At 42.4% G+C, this 26,261-nt stretch overlaps 1 protein-coding gene across 1 annotated transcript; it reads right to left on the minus strand.

The window, feature by feature from the left end:
- Nucleotides 1-481: 481 nt before the first annotated feature.
- On the minus strand, nucleotides 482-1,621 carry LOC115200814 (gastrin/cholecystokinin type B receptor). The gene has a single exon (XM_029763943.1). The coding sequence runs from the start codon at nucleotides 1,619-1,621 to the stop codon at nucleotides 482-484; it is 1,140 nt and encodes a 379-aa protein (XP_029619803.1).
- Nucleotides 1,622-26,261: the final 24,640 nt, after the last annotated feature.

Consider the following 26,261-nt stretch of genomic DNA (forward strand, 5'->3'; position numbering starts at 1 on the left):
CTCATCATTTACACTGACCGTTTGATTCTTCAACAATCCTAGAATCATGGGCCGTTTTTAAAGCAGCAACACACTCCATAATACAGACAACACCACACTTCATAATTAAAAGAGCAACACTCTAATCTGTTCCTTGCATTTATGGCAAATATCTCCATTTGCATTGGAGGTTGCGTTGAAAAAGTGACAGATTTACGCAGAATATGTCATTTTCAACTGTAGGATGAACGCTTTCCAGTCCATTACATTTAAGTCATTTAGCAGACGCTCTTATCCAGAGAGACTTACAGTAGTGAATGCATACATTTCATGCATTTTTTTGTTTGTACTGGCCCCCCGTGGGAATCGAACCCACAACCCTGGCGATGCACACACCATGCTGGCGTTGCAAACACCATGCTCTACCAACTGAGCCACAGGGAAGACTAAATTGGAGAAATAACTATGACCTTCACCCTGTAACCAGGTAGTTGTCTGTCAATCAGTCGAAAACAGTCTCACACGCTGTCACAGAGGACAGGCTCTTGCTCTTGGTTAGTTTGTCGCCTAAATTGGCGTACTTGCTCGATGCGCTCATCTCTGCGCTTCGATTCACCGATTGCGCCCTGCTATATGGCACGACTTTGGGCACTGAGATGCTGCCCATAGGCATGGAGGACTGCTGTGGCAACAGACTGAACACTGACGACAGTTTCAGTCGGTAGCTTTTCCGGAACCGTTTCGCAGACCTGTGCAGGTTCCCCACGAAACAATAACAGAGCGGGTTGAGAGCGGAGTTGGTCAGACCCAGCCATAGCGCAAATGGTCTCCCGTGAAGAATCCACTCGTGGTTGACCTGGTTCACATCATCCTCATTCTTTAAAGACGCAGTCATGTTCAAGTCTAACCATATGTCCACTACATACAGAGGTAGCCAGGACAGTGTGAACAGCACAACTAGTGACAGCACCATCTTGGCTATCCTTTTACGCACTTTGAGGCGGGACAGTGATAGCTTAACGCCAAATGTATTTGAATCTTGCGTCCGTTTGTCGTCGGTGCCCCACAGCTTCCAGCCGGTCAGCACGCTTATAACCAGGTTAAACAACACCGGAAAGCCGTAGAGAGAGCAAAAGAGCAGGAAGCTATATCTCTGTTTCAGTTTGACTTCGTTCCAGCTCTCCACGCACACAGTGACAGTGATGTCCAGCAGCGACAGAGTCTGGGTGGTGTTCATGAAGAGGAGCGGTATGCACAGCCCAGACGACACGCTCCACACCACACAGATCATACACAGTATCCGCCGCCCGGTAAAAAAAAAACGGGCGTGGAGAGGATTGTGCACGCTGTAGTAGCGGTTCAGACTGATCACAGCCAGGCTCAGGACGCTCGCAGACACCGATACCGCTTGAACGAACGGCACCGTGCGGCACAGAAACTCCCCGAACACCCAGGCGTTGTAGACCTGGAGTCCCAGGTTAACTGGCATGCACACACACACCACCATCATGTCACACACCGCCAAGTTCACCAGCAGTCTGCGGGTCGCCGACACCCCCGCCAGACCCGTCCTCTTTCGGGTGAGGACCAGGAGAGCCATGATGTTCCCTCCGAGCCCCGTGAGGAAGGACAGGGAGTACATAACCACCAACACGATGGTGCTCGGTTCGTGTCCCGAAAATAAGAACAAGTCCGGGTAGGGGTTGGTATCCTCCTGTAAACTCCAGTTGTTGTGCTCATGTTGAGGTCCCAAAAATGAAAGATTCGTTGAAAATGAATGTCCAAAATTGGAGTAAATATTGGTTAGATTCATCTCCCGCTTGTACTCACATCGTTTGCGCTGTGTGGAGTGTCCAATTCAGACACGCATACAGGTGAGACCCAGAGAGATGCTCTGCGCTCCGCCCCTGTTCTAGTTATGAGATTGGGATTTCACCCATACACCTAGAGTTAGTTGTCGCCTTGCCGAAAGAGATCATAATAATCCAATACCCAGGCATTTAACTGAAACAGTATACACATTTCGCCACCGAAATGCGGTCCTCCTCGATATAACTCGGCTGGAGCGCGCGCAGTATGTTCACTCGGACCCTGCCCAATGCCATATTTATCTGTGTGACTAGAGGAGGCAGGAGCTGCACTATCTCGCGCTCGTACTCATACCTGGCCTCCTCTTTGTCCTCGTTCCCTCTCCTATATCTGACAGGAATGGATAGATGACAGCTAAATATTTTGACTGGATCAATTGATCTTACATATTATTAAGCTACTGAATCTGATCAGTGAACTGAAAGTGGGTGGAAGAGGGCAGATGAGAGGTGGAAGGTTTCTGGAATGGAACGTAGCCAGAAATTAATATCACCCTAGCTCCAAATTAATGGATGGGGTTGCATCTCTCTCTCTCTCTCGCTCTCTCTCTCTCTCTCTCTCTCTCTCTCCTCTCTCTCATCTCTCTCTCTCTCTCTCTCCTCTCTCTCTCTCTCTCTCTCTCTCTCCTCTCCTCTCTCTCTCCTCTCTCTCTCTCTCTCTCTCTCTCTCTCTCTCCTTATTTAAGTGTCTAGAGATTATGTTAGCGGGAGACTGTGTTCTCCTCATGCCCAAACCTTGCTCTGTCAGTCAGTGCCATGTCACCTTTTCGGAGCATACACAGATCAGCTGGCAGGTATTTTCAACCTTGTCCTAGTCTGTCATCTCCACGTGTTTTAAAATGAATACCATTATTCCTGTTCCGAAGAACTCTAAGGCTTCATGACTACCACCCTGTAGCACTCACATCTGTAATCATGAAGTGCTTTGAAAAGCTGGCTATTGCACACCTCAACTCCATCCTCACAGTCACCCTAGACCCACTCCGATTTGCATACAGCCCCAACAGATTCAATCATGCACACTCACATGACTCACGCACACTGACACTCCAACACACACATAACATGCACACACACTCACATACAGTCTTCATTTTCGCTGCTGCTACTCTGTTTATCATACATCCTAATGCCTTTCCCCTATACATATCTACCTATATCCCTGCACATTGTAAATATGGTATTGGAACTGACCCTGGAACTGACCCTCTATACAGCTTCTTACTTTCTCCTGTTTTTCTTATTTTTTATTTTAATTCCTCTTCTGTTTTTTGTTCTACCTTATGTTATTTTTAGTACTACATTGATATTGCTTACTGCATTATTGGCTTTAGAGCTTGCATGAAAGGCATTTCACTACTTGTGCACTTGACATGAAAACTTGTTAAAGAACGCCAATCTTCCTCTAGTCTCCTTTCTTCTTGACATTTAAATGTCACTAGCAGCACCCTGCCCTAAAGGTTCTGATTAATGCAATTCAATGCAATTTAATCTTTCATGACTGTAAGCATAGAATAATAATTGTATTATATGCAAATGCAACTGGGGCCATGTAAAGACTTGTCAGTCAACTCGTTTAGAATCCACAGGGGTCCACTTTGTGTGACGCTCTTCACCAGTGGTGGAGCTGAAGTCTAATTTAGCGCTTTTCTTACACTCAGTTGCGGTGTCTCTCCAAGGCCCTGAAATCAGATCTTCGGGCGCAATTTGATAGACACACAATTGTTACCAAAGATTATATTGAGTCTCCATTTTACCTGGGCCTTGTCCCATAGACGGGTTGGCTGACAACGTTACAAAAATGATGTGCACTGGGCCATTTACTTATATGCACATGTATGGATGGGGCAGAAGGCCATGTGTTGTGATTCTGAATGGTCAGATAGCTAGCAACAATGACAAGAAGCTGCCATGTGGGGTGTATCTTGTTCTTGAAACCATGTTTTGTTATAAGATGTTTTTACTTATGTCATGTCTATGCTAATGTGGCAAAAAAATTCACCAACACCTGTAACCAACACCTGTAACCAACACCTGTAAGGTTGTATTTGAGAGACAAGTGCTTATTGTGTAAATATATTTATGTTTTCAATGAACATTTGGAGACTAAATATAGTTCACATTGTCAATAATCCTTTGGAGTTGACAGTTTTGTCCCAAAGTTGCACACACATTGGTTTTGTTGCTAAACAACCTACCGTCTATATAGTTAGCCTACAACATATAGACTATAGGCTAAACAACCTACCGTCTATATAGTTAGCCTACAACATATAGACTATAGGCTAAACAACCTACCGTCTATATAGTTAGCCTACAACATATAGACTATAGGCTAAACAACCTACCGTCTATATAGTTAGCCTACAACATATAGACTATAGGCTAAACAACCTACCGTCTATATAGTTAGCCTACAACATATAGACTATAGGCTAAACAACCTACCGTCTATATAGTTAGCCTACAACATATAGACTATAGGCTAAACAACCTACCGTCTATATAGTTAGCCTACAACATATAGACTATAGGCTAAACAACCTACCGTCTATATAGTTAGCCTACAACATATAGACTATAGGCTAAACAACCTACCGTCTATATAGTTAACCTACAACATATAGACTATAGGCTAAACAACCTACCGTCTATATAGTTAGCCTACAACATATAGACTATAGGCTAAACAACCTACCGTCTATATAGTTAGCCTACAACATATAGACTATAGGCTAAACAACCTACCGTCTATATAGTTAGCCTACAACATATAGACTATAGGCTAAACAACCTACCGTCTATATAGTTAGCCTACAACATATAGACTATAGGCTTATCTGTTTTGGATCATGTAGGCACTCTACAGATTCAAAACTGTCCTACAAATGTTTATTTAAAATATGATAGCATGATCTCTCTTAGCAACCATTACATTCAGAACACGATAATAATCATAAAAAATGCACAACACAGCGGAATATCAAGTGGCCAATGAACTACCTGTGCTTGAACTGTACTTGAGCATTTGTAATGGCTATTCCTGTTCAATGAAAAACAACTTCAGTGGGTGAACGGTTAATAAAAATGCCACTCTAGCATGACAAAGGACCTGACCCGAGACAGCCAATGTGAGAGGGTCAGAATAACACAATAGAACTCACCATTAGTGACCTAGCCTTAATCCCTGTGTGTACTGTATGTCAACCCACTCGTTGTGACATCATCAGCCTGTTCTGGTGAGGTGTTACTACACTGATCAAAAATATAAACGCAACATGTGGTTGGTCCCATGTTTCATGAGCTGAAATAAAAGATCACAGGAATGTTCCATACGCACAAAAAGCTTATTCCTCTCAAATGTTGTGCACAAATTTGTTTACATCCCTGTTAGTGAGCATTTCTCCTTTGCCAAGATAAGACATCCACCTGACAGGTGTCACATATCAAGAAGCTGATTAAGCGTGATCATTGCACAGGTGCACCATGTGCTGAGGACAATTAAAGGCCACTCTAAAATGTGCAGTTTTGTCAAACAACACAATGCCACAGCTGTCTCAAGTTTTGAGGGAGCGTGCAATTGGCATGCTGACTGCAGGAATGTCCACCAGAGCTGTTGCCAGAGAATTTAATGTTCATTTCTCTACCACAAGCCGCTTCCAACGTCGTTTTAGAGAATTTGTCAGATGTCCAACCGGCCTCACAACCACAGACATGTGTATGGCGTCATGTGGGCGAGCGGTTTGCTCATGTCAATGTTGTGAACAGAGTGCTCCATGGTGGCGGTGGGGTTATGGTATGGGCAGGCATAAACTAGGGACAACGAACACAATTGCATTTTAACAATGGCAATTTGAATGCACAGAGATACCTTGACAAAATCCTGAGGCCTATTGTCGTGCCATTCATCCGCAGCCATCACCTCATGTTTCAACATGATAATGGACGGTCCCATGTCACAAGGATCTGTACACAATTCCTGGAAGCTGAAAATGTCCCAGTTCTTCCATGGCCTGCATACTCACCAGACATGTCACCCATTGAGCATTTTTGGATGCTCTGGATCGTCGTGTACGACAGCGTGCTCCGGTTCCCATCAATATCCAGCAACTTCATACAACCATTGAAGAGGAGTGGGACAACATTTCACAGGCCACAATCAACAGCCTGATCAACTCTATGTGAAGAAGTGTGTCGCACTGCATGATGCAAATGGTGGTCAGACCAGATACTGATTGGTTTGTTAAGGTATCTGTGACCAACAGATGCATATCTGTATTCCCAGTCATGTGAAATCCAGCCTAATGAATTGATTTCAATTAACTGATTAACTGTAACTCAGTAAAATCTATACAATTGTTGCATGTTGCGCTTATATTTTTGTTCAGTATAATAACACACATGACCACACACACACACCTCACCAGAACAGACTGATGATGTTATAGTGATTGGGTTGAAATGTACATTTCAGACATTTAGCAGACGCTTTTATAGATGAACTTTTTACAGACGCTCTTATCCGGAGTGACTTACAGCAGTGAGTGCATTTTCATACTTTTTCAATCTGGTCCCCCTTGGGAAACAAACCCACAACCCTGACATTGCAAGTGCCATGCTTTACCAACTGAGCGACTTACAGTTAGTGCATTCATCTTAAGGTAGCTAGCTAGGTAACAACCACGTATCACAGTCATAATTAAAACTTGCCTCAATAACGCTGCTATGAGCAAAGTCAGAGCTAGTAAGAACAGACAAGTGTTCGTGCAGGAAAGGCTGTTGGTTTTTTCTGTGTTTTTTCTTAAGGCCAAGTTACTACTGGCGGCGAACAGTTTTGTATTTTAATGTAATGTGATTGGTGCTTTTTGGGTCCAATTTTGAAATGCTTTCTGAATTGCACTAATGAAAATGTAGATTCATATTTAGAGTATCCAGACATGTAAAATAATGGACTATGGCTTACCACAGGTTCTTTGCCATTTAAAGCAGCAATCTGCAGTTGCTACATCAATTTCTGGACTTATAAATGAATGATATGTGCCCTGTATATACAAAAGTATGTGGACACTCATTCAAATTAGTGGATTCGACTATTCCAACCACACCCATTACTGACAGGTGTATAAAATCGAGCACACAGCCATGCAATCTCCAATGACAAACATTGGCAGTATAATGTCCTTATTGAAGAGCTGAGTGACTTTCAACGTGGCATCGTCATAGGATGCCACCTTTCCAACAAGTCAGTTCGTCAAATTTCTGCCCTGCTAGATCTGCCCCAGTGAACTGTAGGTTCTGTTATTGTGAAGTGGAAGCATCTAGGAGCAACAACGCCTCAGCCGTGAAGTGGTAGGCCACACAAGTTCACATAATGGGACCGCTGAGTGCTGAAGAGCGTAGCACGTAAAAATCGTCTGTCTTCAGTTGCAACACTCACTACTGAGTTCCAAACAGCCTCTGGAAGCAATGTCAGCACAATAACTGTTTGTCGGGAGCTTCATGAAATGGGTTTCCATGGCCGAGCAGCCGCACACAGTAGAGGTTGACCGAATATGATTTTTCAACGCTGATACTGATACCGATTATTGGATGACCAAAAAAAGCTGATACCGACTAATCGGCCGATATTTATATATATATTTGTAATAATGACAATTACAACAATACTAAATGAACAATGAACACTTTTATTTTAATTTAATATAACACATAAATAAAATCTATTTAGTCTTAAATAAATAATGAAATATGTTCAATTTGGTTTAAATAATGCAATAACACAGTGTTGGAGAAGAAAGTAAAAGTGCAATATGTGCCATGTAAAAAAGCTAACTTTAAGTTCCTTGTTCAGAACATGAGAACATATGAAAGCTGGTGGTTCAATATTCCCAGTTCTTCAATATTCCCAGTTAAGAAGTTTTATGTTATAGTTATTATAGGAATTAGGACGCATCGACTATTTCTCTCTATACCATTTATATTTCATATACCTTTGACTATTGGATGTTCTTATAGGCAATTTAGTATTGCCAGCCTAATCTCGGGAGTTGAGAGGCTTGAAGTCATAAACAGCGCTGTGCTTCAAGCATTGCTAAGAGCTGCTGGCAAACGCAGGAAAGTGCTGTTTGAATGAATGCTTACGAGCCTGCTGCAGCCTACCACCACTCAGTCAGACTGCTCTATCAAATATCAAATCATAGACTTAATTATAATATAATGAACACAGAAATACAAGCCTTTGGTCATTAATATGGTAAAATCCGGAAACTATCATTTCAAAAACAAAACGTTTATTCTTTCAGTGAAATACGGAATCGTTCCGTATTTTATCTAACGGATGGCATCCCTAAGTCTAAATATTGCTGTTAACATTGAAGGTTGTGCAATGTATGTCATAATTATGTAAAATTCGGACAAATTAATTACGATCTTTGTTAGGAAGAACGAGTCAGGCGGCCCAAACTGTTCCATATACGCTGACTCTGCTTGCACTGAACGCAAGAGAAGTGACACAATTTCCCTAGATAATATTTCCTTCTAACATTCATTTATTTTATCTAAATATACAGGTTTAAAAAAATATACTTCTGTGTATTGATTTTAAGAAAGGCATTGATGTTCATGGTTACGTACATTTGTGCAACGATTGTGCTTTTTTCGCGAATGCACTTGTTAAATCATCACCCGTTTGGCGAAGTTGAAGTAGGCTGTGATTTGATAACAAATTAACAGACACCGCATTGATTATATGCAACGCAGGACAAGCTAGTTAACCTAGTAATATCATCAACCATGTGTAGTTAACTAGTGATTATGTTAAGAGTGATTGTTTTTTATAAGATAAGTTTAATGCTAACTAGCAACTTACCTTGGCTCCTTGCAGCCACAAGGTCCTTAAGACACTGCACTCGCGTAACAGGTGGTCAGCCTGCCACGCAGTTTCCTCGTGGGTTGCAATGTAATCGGCCATAATCGGCATCCAAAAAGGCAGATTACCGATTGTTATGAAAACTTGAAATCGGCCCTAATTAATATTTTATATTTGAGATTCTTCAAAGTAGAGACCCTTTGCCTTGATGACAGCTTTGCGCACTCTTGGCATTATCTCAACCATAAGTTAGTCACCTGGAATGCATGTCAATCAACAGATGTGCCTTGTTAAAAGGTAATTTGTGGAATTTCTTTCCTTCTTAATGCGTTTGAGCCCATCAGTTGTGTTGTGACAAGGTAGGGGAGGTATACAGAAGATAGCCCCATTTGGTAAAAGACCAAGTCCATTTTATGGCAAGAACAGCTCAAATAAGCAAAGAGAAACAACAGTCCATTATTACTTTAAGACATGAAGTTATGTTAATCCGGAAAATTTCAAGATTTTTTAAAGTTTCTTCAAGTGCAGTCGCAAAAACCATCAAGCTCTATGATAAAACTGTCTCTCAGGAGGACCACCACAGGAAAGGAAGACCCAGAATTACCTCTGCTACAGAGGTTAAGTTCATTAGAGTTCCCAGCCTCAGAAATTGCACCTCAAATAAATGCTTCAGTGAGTTCAAGTAACAGACACATCTCAACATCAACTGTTCAGAGGAGACTGCGTGAGTCAGGCCTTCATGGTCGAATTGCCACTACTGAAGGGCAACAAGAAGAAAATACTTGCTTTGGCCAAGAAACACGAGCAATGGGCATTAGACAGGTGGAAATCTGTCCTTCGGTCTGATGAGTCCAAATTTGAGATTTTTGGTTCCAACCGCCGTGTCTTTGTGAGACGCTGAGTAGGTGAACAGATGATCTCCGCATGTGTGTTTCCCACCGTGAAGCATGGAGGAGGAGATGTGATGGTGTGGGGGTGATTTGCTGGTGAAACTGTCAGTGATTTATTTAGAATTCAAAGCACACTTAACCAGCATGGCTACCACAGTATTCTGCAGCGATACGTCATCCCATCTGGTTTGCGCTTAGTGGGACTATCATTTGTTTTTCAACAGGGCAATGACCCAACACACCTCCAGGCTGTGTAAGTGCTATTTGACCAAGAAGGAGAGTGACGGAGTGCTGCATCAGATGATCTGGCCTCCACAATCCCCCGACCTCAACCCAATTGAGATGGTTTGGGACGAGTTGGACCGCAGAGGGAAGGAAAAGCAGCCAACAACTCCTTCAAGACTGTTGGAAAAGCATTCCAGGTGAAGCCGGTTGAGAGAATGCCAAGAGTGTGCAAAGCTGCCATCAAGGCAAAGGGTGCCTACTTTAAAGAATAAAATATATAAAACACATTTTGATTTGTTTACCACTTTTTTGGTTACTACGTGATTCCATATGTGTTATTTCATCATGTTGATGTCTTCACTATTTTTCTACAATGTAGAAAATAGTAAAAATAAAGAACAAATATGTAATGAGTAGGTGTGTCCAAACTTTTGACTGGTACTGTATGTATATATATACAGTTGAAGTCAGAAGTTTACATACACTCAGGTTGGAGTCATCAAAACTCATTTTTCAACCACTCCACAAATTTCTTGTTAACAAACTATAGTTTTGGCAAGTCGGTTAGGACATCTACTTTGTGCATGACACAAGTCATTTTTCCAACAATTGTTAACAGGGAGATTATTTCACAGAAGTTTACATACACTAAGTTGACTGTGCCTTTAAACAGCTTGGAAAATTCCAGAAAATGATGTCATGGCTTTAGAAGATTCTGATAGGCTAATTGACATCATTTGAGTCAATTGGAGATGTACCTGTGGATGTATTTCAAGGCCTACCTTCAAACTCAGTGCCTCTGCTTGACATCATGGGAAAATCCAAATAAATCAGCCAAGACCTCAGCAAAAAAATTGTAGACTTCCACAAGTCTGGTTCATCCTTGGGAGCAATTTCCAAACGCCTGAAGGTAACACGTTCATCTGTACAAACAATAGTACACAAGTATAAACACCATGGGACCACGCAGCCGATGGCATCATGAGGCAGGAAAAATATGGGTATATTTGGAAGCAACATATCAAGACATTAGTTAGGAAGTTAAAGCTTGGTCGCAAATGGGTCATCCAAATGGACATTGACCCCAAGCATACTTCCAAAGTTGTGGCAAATTGGCTTAAGGACAACAAAGTCAAGGTATTGGAGTGGCCATCACAAAGCCCTGACCTGAATCCTATGGAAAATTTGTGGGCAGAACTGAAAAAACGTGTGCGAGCAAGGAGGCCTACAAACCTGACTCAGTTACACCAGCTCTGTCAGGAGGAATGGGCCAAAATTCACCCAATTTATTGTGGGAAGCTTGTGGAAGGCGACCCAAACACTTCTGACCCACTGGGAATGTGACAAACTAAATAAAAGCTGAAATAAATCGTTCTCTCTACTATTATTCTAACATTTTACATTCTTAAAATAAAGTGGTGATCCTAACTGACCTAAGACAGGGAATTTTTACTAGAATTAAATGTCAGGAATTGTGAAAAACTGAGTTAAAATGTATTTGGCTAAGGTGTATGTAAACTTCCGACTTCAACTGTATATATATATATATATAAACTCAGCAAAAAATATACATTATTTTTCAGGACACTGTCTTTTAAAGATAATTCTGAAAAATCCAAATAACTTCACAGATCTTCATTGTAAAGGGTTTAAACACTGTTTCCCATGCTTGTTCAATGAACCATAAACAGTTAATGAACATGCACCTGTGGAATGGTCGTTAAGACACTAACAGCTTACAGACGGTAGGCAATTGAAGTCACAGTTATGAAAACTTAGGACACTAAAGAGGCCTTTCTACTGACTCTGAAAAACACCAAAAGAAAGATGCCCAGGGTCCCTGCTCATCTGCGTGAACATGCCTTAGGCATGCTGCAAGGAGGCATGAGCACTGCAGATGTGGCCAGGGCAATAAATTGAAATATCCGTACTGTGAGATGCCTAAGACCTCGCTACAGGGAGACGGGATGGACAGCTGATCGTCCTCGCAATGGCAGACCACGTGTAACAACATCTGCACAGGATCGGTACATCTGAACATCACACCTGCGGGACAGGTCCAGGATGGCAGCAACAAATGCCCGAATTACACCAGGAACGCACAATCCCTCCATCAGTGCTCAGACTGTACACAATAGGCTAAGAGAGTCTGGACTGAGGGCTTGTAGGCCTGTTGTAAGGCAGGCAACAACGTCGCCTATGGGCACAAACCCACCGTTGCTGGACCAGACAAGACTGGCAAAAAAGCGCTCTTCACGGACGAGTCGCGGTTTTGTCTCACCAGGGGTGATTGTCGGATTCGCGTTTTTTGTCGAAGGAATGAGCGTTACACTGAGGCCTGTACTCTGGAGCGGGATCGATTTGTAGGTGGAGGGTCCGTCATGTGTCACTGCATCATCGGACTGAGCTTTTTTGTCATTGCAGGCAATCAATGATGTGCGTTACAGGGCAGACATCCTCCTCCCTCGTGTGGTACCCTTCCTGCAGGCTCATCCTGACCCTCCAGCATGACAATGCCATCAGCCATACTGTTCGTTCTGTGCATGATTTCCTGCAAGACAGGAATGTCAGCGTTCTGCCATGGCCAGCGAAGAGCCCGGATCTCAGTCCCATTGAGCACATCTGGAACCTGTTGGATCAGAGGGTGAGGGCTAGGGCCATTCTCCCCAGAAATGTCCGGGAACTTGCAGGTGCCTTGGTGGAAGAGTGGGGTAACATCTCACAGCAAGAACTGGCAAATCTGGTGCAGTCCATGAGGAGGAGATGCACTGCAGTACTTAATGCAGCTGGTGACCACACCAGATACTGACTGTTACTTTTTTTTTGACCCCCCCTTTGTTCAGGGACATATTATTCAATTTCTGTTAGTCACATGTCTGTGGAACTTGTTCAGTTTATCTCTCAGTTGTTGAATCTTGTTATGTTCATACAAATATTTATTTACACATGTTAAGTTTGCTGAAAATAAACGCAGTTGACAGTGAGAGGACATTTCTTTTCTTGCTAAGTTTATATATAAACTGTGTATATGTATATATGATTCTTGAAATATAGAACTTATACAGATGTAGGATCTAAATTTGATCAGTCTTTCGTTGATTAAAAAAAAATGGAAATGCAACTTTGCAGTGTACTTGAGGTTTAAAAAGGCTTCCACTCTGAAATTTAAGACTTGATTTTCCCTTTTTTGTACGGGTCAACCCGTACAAAAATGTCCATTAATTATAATCCACATAATTTACATTTCCTGTTGCTGCAGGATTATATTTCCTACTCTAGCAAACTAGCTCAAATTAAGATCCTACAACTGTCATACCCCTTCAGAACCCAAAATATAAGCTTGTTTTGTAAATGTAAACACACATTGAATCCCCTCAAACAATGCTTAGAACTATAATTGTGATATATTGGATGGTCATGACTTGCATCCATACCTCTGTCTATGAATTTGAGTGGTTCCATTTCTCCGGGCCCATCCCTCAGCTTTTATCAAAACAGAGGCAGGGACACAGCTTGGTTTTTCTTTCAATTAAAGATTGTCCCTTTAAAGGATTGGCTTGCAGATTTTACAAACACATGGGAATCTATTCAATCAAATCAAATATTGATTCTAACAGCCCTAGACTGAGAATTATGTCCAAGTATGGGTTAACTCTGTCTCTAGACACAACCTGAATTACAAATTTACATTTCAAATGCCAAGGGGCTCAATATAGCCAAATACTTGCTGTTAAGTGAAATGCCACTCAGACTTTGAATATCACGTTCTTTGAGGTAGTATAATCTTAAAAGACATTATGGACACAATATAAGTTATATAATAATAGTAACAACAAATACTGTCTGCCTGTGATAGAGATGAGAAGCCACAAGATGTCTTCAGTTCCAGACAGACATAGCTGAAAAGAAAGCATGAGAGAGAGGAAGATATTTCAAATGAGGGAGGGAGAGAGAAAAAGAGGGAGAGCGCAGGTGAACCGTCGAGGACTGTGTTGAAGGCAGGCGGATGTCTGATCAACAACTCCAACCACGTCGTTTCATTTCTTCGCCTCTTTGAAAAACTCTGAAATCCTTCCACATTATTCGGTCTGTTGAATAATAAAAGATTTAGTCTGTAGCCTTATACTAAACCTTTCATCAGAGCAAAAAATATGGAAGGATTTCAGAGTTATAAGCACCTGAAATGTCAGAGCAGGAAAAACTCTCTGTCCTTATTGATATAGCTTTATCCAGGACCTGGAGTTTTTACTGGTTTGGTGACATGGTCAGAAAAAAAACTCCAGTCCCAAGTTATGACCAGAGATGGGCAAAGCTACATCTAAAAGTATCTTGTTACAAATACAAAATACCTGACAGGCCAAATGATTCAAGTAAAATAATAGATACTTTTACTAAGTATTGTATCTAGATAAAATACAGGTATTTTAAGTATTTTGTATTTTCAAAATACATTTGCAAGTAGAGGCCTTAACTACAACAACATTCTCAGTAACGGTAACAAAAAAAAATGTTTAATTGCTAAGATTGTGAGGTTTAAAAAATAAAAATCAGTCACTCTGGAGAAGAGCCTCTACTATATGACCAAAATGTAAATGTACATTTTAAAAATAACAATTGGCCTTGTCTTGGGGCAGATATAGAATAATGCCCAGCGTGCCTTGTAATTGTTCATATTTACGTTTACATTTTGGTCATTTAGCTGACACTCTTATCACACCATAATGCCATCAGACTTCTGACACCAATGCAGGGTGAAAGGAGGCCACAAAACTGTGAACTGTAAAAAAAAAAAAATAATGTTATAGAAAAGTATTTTGAATTTTGAAAATATAAGTTACAAATCTCAAATATGTTGTTACAAAAAACACTTTCAAAGAATGTCCCTATCCGCTCCATTCCTCTCCTGTACTCTCCTTTCCTTTTCACCTGAGGGGACAGATGTATACAGTACATACAGCCCAGGCGATATTGGTTTACGCTGGAGAGGGGGAGGTGAGAGAGAGAGTGTGAAAAAAAGGAACTAGAAATATCCCATGTACTGTACTTACTGCTGGGTGCTAATAGTTAACATAATGATGGGGATGAAGTGAGGAGGAGAGAGAGAGAGAGAGAGAGAGAGAGAGAGAGAGAGAGAGAGAGAGAGAGAGAGAGAGAGAGAGAGAGAGAGAGAGAGAGAGAGAGAGAGAGAGAGAGAGAGAGAGAGAGAGAGAGAGAGAGAGAGAGAGAGAGAGAGAGAGAGAGAGAGAGAGAGAGAGAGAGAGAGAGAGAGAGAGAGAGAGAGAGAGAGAGAGAGAGAGAGAGAGAGAGAGAGAGAGAGAGAGAGAGAGAGAGAGAGAGAGAGAGGGGGCATTGTCGTCATTGTATGTTTTTGAATGAAATGAAACTGAGGGACAGATATTCAGCCTACATAGCAACCCATTTTATTCTTTAGTATATCTAAGCAATTTCTAACAATAGCAGAAGACATTTTGACAAAAAGAACACAACAAAAAAATGACACAATTAGGGTTGCAAAATTCCGGGAACTTTCAATAAATTCCCTGGTTTTCCAGAAATCCTGGTTAGGAGGATTACGGATTTCCTGCTTATTCCCTCCTGATTATGGGAATCATCCAACTGGGATTTCGGGAATACTGGGGAATTTAGTGAAAGTTCCCAGAATTTTGCAACCCTAGACACAATAACAACTAAATACTGAGATTAGTGAAATGGCTGTCTGGCAGTGGCTTGGTCTACATCTTCAAAACTCCAAGAGCCGGAAACTCATCGCAACTGAACATGACTCTCCTACAGCAATCACTGTGTTAATCCTCAGCCCCTCATGGGTCATATCTCCTGTAAGGAGTGGGTCAGGGGCGGACTGGCACTAGAAATTGGCCCTGGCATTTCTAACACACCGGACCATTTCTTTCCTTGAAAAATATTTTCTCAAAGCCCCTGAAACAGTATAGCTTCCGTCCCTCTCCTCGCCCCTACCTGGTCTCGAACCAGGGACCCTCTGCACACATCAACAACTGACACCCACGAAGCATCGTTACCCATCGCGCCACAAAAGCCACGGCCCTTGCAGAGCAAGGGGAACAACTACTTCAAGGTCTCAGAGCGAGTGACATCACCAATTGAAATGCTATTAGCGCGCACCCCGCAAACTAGCTAGCCATTTCACATCGGTTACACTCATCCTCCTTTTGACCTCCTCCTTTTCCGCAGCAACCAGTGACCCAGGTCACGGCACCAATGTAACAGTATAGCTTTCGTCCCTCTCCTCGCCCCGAACCAGGGACCCTCTGCACACATCAACAACAGCCACCCTCGAAGCATCGTTACCCATCGCTCCACAAAAGCCACGGCCCTTGCAGAGCGAGTGACGTCACCGATTGAAACGATATTAGCGCGCACCCCGCAAACTAGCTAGCCATTTCACATCGGTTACACCCCCACACAAGCCTATTTTTTTCCCATTATCAGACAGATAATTATCATTTTGCAACAAAATATGGACCAGCCTATCTGGCATTTATCTGACAGACATGGCTAGTCTGCCCCTGGAATCGGTACATGGATGGACAGACAGACAGAAGGACAGAAGGTCTCCTCCCCTTCAGAGAAGAGTCAGAATGACTCTTAGGAGAGCTTTCCAAGAGCCTCCTCGCCTACATACACACAAAGGAATTAACGAGTTCATGAAATATATGAATAAACATATGGATAACAATGAAATGAAAGGATTACATTTGTCATGGGATGAATAGGCGTGTGTTTGTGCATGAATGAGGTGTGTGTGTGTGTGCATGAGTGTCAATTTGCCCAGCTTCTCCCTGGAAACATCTGACGAAAAAATTTAATTCTTGACATTTTTATTGCACATCTCTTACAAAAGGTCCTTGTGTTATAATGCTAGGCTCATCATATGAAATGGGAACCCTGCATCATGATCAGGCCAGCAGAAATAATTATATGTTATCTTCCACAACTAATAGAGAAAATACAGGTTTCCCTTGAGTTTCTCTCAGTGGAACTAAAAACCAGCTTCCACAAGAACGTTAATACATGCTTCTGAGTTTGTTGTGTCGCCTGCAGGATTTACCAGCTCAATTTTACCGAACTTAAACGATACAGGCGTCTAGGCGTGTGTGTATACAGAGGCAGCTTCAGCACACATTATTAACTGTCAGAAGGTAAACCAGGGACAGGCTAGGGTTTACTGGGAATCAGACATATTCCAGGAAGTGTGGTATCTTCATTTCCTACTTCATAAATCTTTACCTCTACTTCCTAAAGATACACAGACAAAAGTCTCTCTCTCTCAATTCAACTCGCTTTATTGGCATGACGTAACAATGTACATATTGCCAAAGCTTATTTTGGATATTTACAATATAAAAATAAATAAAAATGAGAATCAAAATTGTCAACGGGACAACAGTAACAACAATAACCAAGGGTCAAAATAACCATACATTCAACAATAACAATAAGCATAGAGGACATGTGCGGGTTGATTGGTCTGTCAGACACTGTCCCTCAACTTATGGCAGGCAGCAATGTAGTGCGCTGCCAACCCACAGCTCTCTGCGTCCTCCCCCAACAGGACGGGTAGCCTATCCTCATCAGAGAGGTCTTTGAAACCTTGAATAAGGGTTTCAAATTTGGGAAAATGACACTCTAATTGTTTTATATTTTTTACATTTTGTCAGGAAATGCAGCTCCGTCTCAGGTTCTGCTGTTGTGCAGTGGTTGCACAGCCTTTCCTCTGCAGGGAGCCAGGTTTTCCTGTGTCTACCCTTCTCAATGGCAAGGCTGTGCTCACTGAGCCTGTACTTTGTCAAGGTTTTGATCAGTAACCATGGTCAAATATTTAGCCACGGTGTACTGGCGATTTAGGACCAGATAGGCAAAATGCAGTGCTCTCTCCCTCTCTCGACTGCAAGGCGCCTCAAACACCATCCGATCCCACTCCTCCCATGACGCCAGTCTGTTGGCCCAGAGCCCTGAAACACAGCTCCTTCTGACAGAAGTGGATGAGTTAGAATTACACTCCTGGATGCAAACCGACCTTAATTCATTTTCCACTTGCTCTAAACAGCCACTTGGAGGGTTAATTTACCACTCACAGATGGAAACCTGTCCTCAGGGAAGAGAGGGAAAGAAAGGAGGATGAGGGAAGGAAGGAGGATGAGAGAGAGAGAGAGACAAAAATAATGGTGATCCAAAAAAGGTCCGGTTGCCAAGACAACAAATACAAATTCCATCTAGACACCGTTGCCCTAGAGCACACAAAAACGATACATACCTCGGCCTAAACATCAGCGCCACAGGTAACTTTCACAAAGCTGTGAGCGATCAGAGAGACAAGGCAATGCCATCAAAAGGAACATAAAATTCAACATACCAATTAGGATCTGGCTAAAAATACTTGAATTACTTATATAACCTATTGCCCTTTATGGTTGTGAGGTCAGGAAGCGATTCCCAAACCTTCCATAACAAAGCCAACACCTACAGAAAATTGTACCTGGAGAAGAGCCCCTTAAGCAAACTGGTCCTGGGGCTCTGTTCACAAACACAAACAGACCCCACAGAGCCCCAAGACAGCAACCCAATTAGACCCAACCAAATCATGAGAAAACGAAAAGATAATTACCTGACACGTTGGAATGAATTAACAAAAAAACTGAGCAAACTAGAATACTATTTGTCCCTAAACAGAGAGTACACAGTGGCAGAATACCTGACCAGTGTGACTGACCCAAACTGTAGGCAGACCTGGCCCTCAAGAGAGAACAGGCTATATGCACACTCCTCACAAAATGAGGTGGAAACTGAGCTGCACTTCCTAACCTCCTGCCAAATGTATGACCATATTAGTGTCACGGTTGTTGTAAGAGACAGACCAAGGCGCAGCATTTGTTGAGTTCCACATATTTATATAAAGTGAAACTTCTTTAACCAAAACAATAAACAAGCAACACAACGTGGTGACACAAGCACCAACACAAACAATATTCCACAAACACAGGTGGGAAAAATGGCTACCTAAATATGATCCCCAATTACCAGCTGCCTCTAATTGGGAACCATACAAAACACCAACATAGAAATATTGAACTAGAACACCCCCTAGTCACATCCTGACCTACTACACCATAGAGAACCAAGGGCTCTCTATGGTCAGGGCGTGACAATTAGAGACACATATTTCCCTTAGATTACACAGACCCACAAAGAATCTGAAAACAAACCCAATTTCGATAAACTACCACATCTGTTGGGTGAAATACCCCAGTGTGCCATCACAGCAGCAAGATTTGTGACCTGTTGCCACAAGAAAAGGGCAACCAGTGAAGAACAAACACCATTATAAATACAACCCATATTTATGTTTTTTATCTTCCCCTTTGTAGTTTAACTATTTGCACATAATATGACATTTGAAATGTCTTTATTCTTTTAGAACGTTTGTGAGTGTAATGTTTACTGTTCATTTTTATTGTTCATTTAACTTTTGTTTATTATCTACTTCACTTGCTTTGGTAATGTTAACATATGTTTCCCATGCCAATAAAGCCCTTAAATTGAATTGAATTGAATTGAGAGAGAGAGAGGTCATTTTTAGAACAAAGGACAAGGCTCTATTGAGTCGAGTGGTGCTTCATTTTCACTTAAAGGGGAAAAGTAACTTCTCTCTAGCTCTCGGAGATGTATCTCTTGTCAAATTCCACTTCAGGCTTTGTGGCTATAGAGGACAACCTGTGTCTTGGCATGGAGGAAGATATTTTCAGAGAGCCCTTAAGCCGTGCCTTTTACAGCAAGGACAAATGGAAAGAACAAGAGAAGTTGACGAAGACACACATGATTCTGGAAGAAGATGGAGAGGATGAAAGACACACAGCAAATTCCTCAGTGTTAAATTAAAACTGAAAGTGTGGACCTGTATAGACAGTGTTGAATTAACACACTGCTTAGTGTAAACACTTATTTGCACATTTCCAAGAATGCTTTGCCTTATGAGTGAATTGTAACATTAGCTCCCATGACTGAATTTGTTAGTTGCATACATCCATTTTCAGTCCTATGGACTTCACCAAGTGCGATCCTAAATGAATATGTTATCGTTAAAACGTGATTATCTAACACAATACAATAGGTATTTCATACGGCCTTATTTTGAGGGCTTTCAATCTAAAAAATACTGGGTTGTTTGGGTGACCCAACTGCTGGTCACTTAGTTGGGTTGTAGAAAAATAAGTAAATTAACAGTTGGTTTGTTGATGCTGGGTTATTGAGATATGACCCAGAGGGTCAGATCAGAAGACTGGAGGCTTGGCTTAGTAGGAGCGTGGCTTTCAGGAAGTTATTTTTGGCCAGCCATGAGAGTAAATGTCATTCCAGTTAATCTGTGCTGTTGAATTGTTATAACATGTTTTGGTTGAATACTGACACTTTCGTAGCTTTAATGAAGCTTACTGAAGTGTATGAATGTGATATCCCCAATGGGATAGTAACCACTTTGTTGCAGTATGTAAATAATAATGTTGATATTTTTTAATTATGTAACGTGAAATAATATTAAAGGAAAATGTTTAATTGCAGCGTACAAACTTAACATGATCTACAGGAATGACATTTACTCTCACAGACGGCCAAAAATAATTATCTAAAAGCCACACCTGAAAATAACCTATGGATTACATTAAAAAAGACCCAGCTGCTTGGTCAACCCAGAATGAAAGTGAATTATAAAAAACATGCGGGCTAATCTAAACAACCCAACATGTTGGGTTATTCACACAACCTGTAACATTATGCTGGCTTGCAAAGTGATGTGTAAATCCAGTCAGAGTGGGGATATCCAACATTCTGAATTTTTTAAATCATCCGCAACCTGCATTCAGATTGACTGCCAGGGTTGGGAAGACTGCAATATGAGACTACATAAACATCTAACTGGAGCAACTATTTCAGTAACAGGTGCAATAAATCCAAGTAACATATTGGATTAGTTTAGAAAATTAATGTAAATTATATTTCAGAAGCATAACATTAATTAATCAATCAATGTACATGCAAAAATATAGATATTGAGACCAAGATTTTTTAAATCAACTTGCAATAGAGCATACTGGGAAATATTGTAACGGCTCTCGTTGGTGGTAGGAAGAGTAGACCAAAGCGCAGCGTGGAAAGTGTTCATGATTCCTTTTATTCACAAAACACTTAAAACAAAAATACCAAAATGTGAAAACGAAAGCGCACAGTTCTGTCAAACAGAAAACAAGATCCCACAAAACCCAAAAGGAAAAGGACAACTTATATATGATCCCAAATCAGAGACAGCGATAGACAGCTGCCTCTGATTGGGAACCACACTCGGCCAAAAACAAAGAAATAGAAAACATAGACTTTCCCACCCGAGTCACACCCTGACCTATCCAAACATAGAGAATAATAAGGATCTCTAAGGTCAGGGCATGACAGTACCCCCCCCCAAGGTGCGGACTCCGGCCGCAAACCTGAACCTATAGGGGAGGGTCCGGGTGGGCATCTACTCTCGGTGGAGGCTCCGGTGCGGGACGCAGACCTCCGGACCGTAGATCATCATCGGGGACTCCAGGCTAGGAACCCCCCCTGTAAGCTCCGGACTGGGAACCCTTGCTGGAGGCTCCGGACTGGGAACCGTCGCTGCAGGCTCCGGACTGGGACCGTTGCTGGAGGCTCCGGACTGGGGACCGTCGCTGCAGGCTCCGGACTGGGGACCATCGCTGCAGGCTCCGGACTGGGAATCGTCGCTGCAGGCTCCGGACTGGGGACCGTCGCTGGAGGCTCCGGACTGGGGACCGTCTCTAGAGGCTTTGGGCCATGGATCATCACTGGAGGCTTCGTGCCATGGATCATCACTGGAGGCTTTGTGCCATGGATCATCACTGGAGGCTTCGTGCCATGGATCATCACTACAGGCTTCGTGCCATGGATCATCACTGCAGGCTCCGGGCAATGGATCATCACTGCAGGCTTCATGCCATGGATCATCACTGGAGGCTTGGTGCATGGAGCCGGCACAGGGCGTACCAGGCTGGGGAGACGCACTGGAGACTGGGTGCGTGGAGCAGGTATAGGGCGTACCAGGCTGGAGAGACTCACTGGAGGCCGGGTGCGTGGAGCAGGCACAGGGCGTACCAGGCTGGAGAGACGCACTGGAGGCCGGGTGCGTGGAGCTGGCACAACCCGTCTTGGCTGGATGCTCACTTTAGCCCGGCAAGTGCGGGGCGCTGACACAGGGCGCACTGGGCTGTGAAGGCACACTGGCGACACAGTGTGTGGAGCCGGCGTTGGTTATCCTGGACCGAGGAGGCGTACATAGACTTTCCCACCCGAGTCACCCCCTGACCTAACCAAACATAGAGAATAATAAGGATCTCTAAGGTCAGGGCGTGACAAATATGTTTATGATGGGCGTGGTTTTGGTTCAACTATGGTTATTAATACCAACACTGGGGTTATTTCATGCCAATGAGTGTTACTTTAAATCAAATCAAATTGTATTTGTCACATGCGCCAAATACAACAGTGAAATGCTTACTTACAATCCCTTAACCAACAATGCAGTTTTAAGAAAATACCTAGATTTTTTTTGTAAACGTAAGAGATAAGAATAACAAATAATTAATGAGCAGCAGTAAATAACAATAGCGAGGCTATATACAGGGGGTACCGGTGGTAATATGTACATGTAGGTAGAACTATTAAAGTGACTATGCATAGATAATAACAGAGAGTAGCAGCAGCAGCATAGAAGGGGGGCGGGGGAGGGACAATGCAAATAGTCTGGGTAGCCATTTGATTAGCTGTTCAGGAGTCTTGTGGCTTGGGGGTAGAAGCTGTTTAGAAGCCTCTTGGACCTAGACTTGGCGCTCCAGTACCGCTTGCCGTGCGGTAGCAGAGAGAACAGTCTATGACTAGGGTGGCTGGAGTCTTTGACAATTTTTAGGTCCTTCCTCGCCCGGTATAGAGGTCCTGGATGGCAGGAAGCTTGGCCCCGGGGATGTACTGGACTGTACGCACTACCCTCTGTAGTGCCTTGCTGTCAGATTCCGAGCAGTTGCCATTCCAGTCAGAGATGCAACCCGTCAGGATGCTCTCGATGGTGCAACTGTAAAACCTTTTGAAGATCTGAGGACCAATGCCAAACGATTAACAGAGTTAATTGTTATGTTTAGAGTGTAGGCTCTCAAAATAAGGCCTTATAAAATACATATTGTGTTATATAATTGTATTTTAATGATGACATATTTGCTCAGGATTTCACGTGATGAAGACCATAGGAGAGAAAGCAGATGAATGCAACAACCATGTCTCTGTCACTAACAAATACAGTCATGGGTGATACTCTACAATTCGAAATGCAAGGAACTCTGGGAAATAAGGCTTTACACCAAGTGTGTTAATTTAACACTTTCCGGTGTCTATACAGGTTCACACTTTCAGTGTTAATTTAACACTGGAGAATTTGCGGTGCAGGATGGGAGAGGGAGGAGAGGGGAGGGATAGTGGTTGGAGAAACAGATGCACCTGAAAGGGGGGAAATCCCAGTAGTGAGAGAGAGACAGAGAGAGAGAACATAGAGAAGAGTCCCCTAAGCAAGCTGGTCTGGGGTTCTGTTCACAAACACAAACAGACCCCACAGATCCCAAGGACACCAAATGCCAAAAGCAACACAATTAGACCTAACCAAATCATGAGAAAACAAAAGATAATTACTTTTACACATTGGAAAGTATTTACCAAAAAAAACAGAGCAAACTGGAATACTATTTGACCCTAAACAAAGAGTACACAGTGGCAGAATACCTGACCACTGTGACTGACCCCAAATTAAGGAAAGCTTTGACTACGTACCAACTCAGTGAGCATGGCCTTGCTATTGAGAAAGGTCGCCGTAGGTAGACCTGGCTCTCAAGAGAAAACAGACTATATGCACACTGCCCACAAAATGAGGTGGAAACTGAGCTACACTTCCTAACCTCCTGCCAAATGTATGACCATATTAGAGACACATATTTCCCTCAGATTACACAGATCCACAAAGAATTCGAAAACAAATCCAATATTGATAAACTCCCATTTTTATTGGGTGAAATACCACAGTGTGCCATCACAGCAGCATGATACGTGACCAGTTGTCACAAGAAAAGGTCAACCAGTGAAGAACAAACACCATTGTAAATACAACCCATATTTATGTTCATTTATTTTCCCCTTTGTAATTTAACTATTTGCACATCATTATAACACTGTACATAGCCATAATATGACATTTGAAATGTGTCTATTCATTTGAAACTTGTGAGTGTAATGTTTACTGTTCATTTTTTATTGTTTATTTCACTTTTGTTTATTATCTATTTCACTTGCTTTGGCAATGTAAACATATGTTTCCCATGTCAATAAAGCCCTTTGAATTGAATTGAAATTGAGAGAGAGAAAGTGAGAGAAAGAGAGAGAGAGCAAGAGAGAGAGAGAGAGGCATAGAGAGAGACAAAGAAAGACAGTGACAAGAGAGAGATAGAGCAATGCAAGAGAGAGGGAGTGAGATAGAGGGGGATGAGAGAGATAGTGTGTGAGAGAAGGGTGAGTAATAAGAAGATTAAGAAGATGAAGAAGGAGAAGAAGAAATAAGTGTGTGTATGTGTGTGTGTGTGTGTGGGGGGGGGGGGGTGTTAGTGTCAGGAGCAAGGCCTATCAAGATAATCACACACCCTCTCCCGTGCCAGGGAAATAACAATACAAAGGAGGAAAGGAAACGTCAACATATTGAGATCTGATTCCATTTTCAGATTGATCTTTGCTGAGCTCAATGGTAATAGCTGGGTGTGTACAGTATACCCAGCAGATCTGGTAATCATGATTAACCAACAATATCTGATGGCTTGTACATTAGCGCAGTGGCTACCACTGCTGTCAAAGAGGCCAGAAGGAGGTTCTTCGAACCATCAAACCACCATCTGGAATTAGTTTATCCTACCGGTAGTGCTCTCACCTGATTCAATTTTTTTCTCCTTTATTTACCAGGGCGGACAATAGTGAATCAATTCTCGTCCAAAGATAAAATGTACAAAATGTACGATTCTAAACGCTTGTCTGATCAAACTGTCATTTACATTCATCCACACTACTGAGAGAATAATAACGATGAAACCAAAATTATATAGCTCACTGGCGAGCGAGATGGAAAGAACGAGAGCGAGTCCAGGACACACAGACGGGCAAACGCTTCTATACTGTAGAACCTAAGTAGATGTCACGGTTGTGATCTGAACCCCGGCCTCCAATGGGAGAAACCAAAGTCCTAACCAATAGGCCAAGTGGAAATTCTGAGGGTGACACTGATTTTGAAGTCGCAGGAAAGGCGACCTTATCACAACTCACTTCTGCTACATGGACATGTCTACACACACTCATCATGTACACCCACACACACACCTCCATATCTATAACCATAATGGAGTCAAAGTGTGGATTATCACAAGGTCTTTATTAACTGAGGACTGAACAGGAACAAGCTGAGGGTAATAATCATTATGGCTGCATTATTTAGCGGTATGATACTGATCCATGCATCTATTGCATGAAGCCTGGGGGTATGGCTACAGACGCTAATGTCTCCAAACTGCCTGGAAGACAGAATGAAAGATACATGACTCTATTCCTTGTCATTCAAAGGAAAATAATGGCGAAAGAAAGTCAATTGCTCACTTTTATACATGTGAATGATAGAGCATTTATTTTAAGAGAGCAAGTTCTCACTTGCAATGACAACCCATTCATAAGGTGAATAATGAAAAAACGTCCACTGCCAAAGCTCAAGTGTTAGGCCTATCCGTCTCCTTGGACTTAGTGTACGTACCTTTGTTCGAGGGCTGTAACAGCTGTGGCTTGAGCTCAGTGAGAATCCATCGCTCTCTGTGGTAGAGCTAGTTTTAAGGAGAAAACTCACCAGACCGATTGTCGGCCTGTACAGTAGGGGGGCGTTCATTTGTCGTTCGTTCATTTACTGTTGGCGTGGTGTGTATAGGGATCACCTGCCAGTGGGCAACTGATAGCCTTCCTTATTGCTCATTTCTACATGCAAATTACGGCTGGCACTCTGTTCAAAGGGGCTAAGTACTCCCGGCCGTGGTCTGTCCGTGCCTTTTCTGTAGGCCAGGGGTGTCAAAGGCTAATTTCTTACTAGTGCATTGTTTCCACGTTTTCTCTCCTCACCTCCTCTCCTTGCTCCCCTCTGATGTTTTCAAAAGGAAGCTAGGAGTGGACGGGAGGATGAGGACGGGAGGATGAGGAAATCCAATCAAAATAAATCCAATCAAAGTGTATTAGTCGTATGCACAGGATACACGTGATGTGCACAGTATAATAAAAAGCTTACTTGCAGGT

The sequence above is a fragment of the Salmo trutta genome, chromosome 10 (assembly GCF_901001165.1).
Source record: "Salmo trutta chromosome 10, fSalTru1.1, whole genome shotgun sequence".
NCBI lineage: Eukaryota > Metazoa > Chordata > Actinopteri > Salmoniformes > Salmonidae > Salmo > Salmo trutta.

Bases quoted from the DNA above. Each gene is read 5' to 3' on its own strand.
- LOC115200814 (XM_029763943.1), bottom strand. From the start codon at position 1,621: ATGTACTCCCTGTCCTTCCTCACGGGGCTCGGAGGGAACATCATGGCT.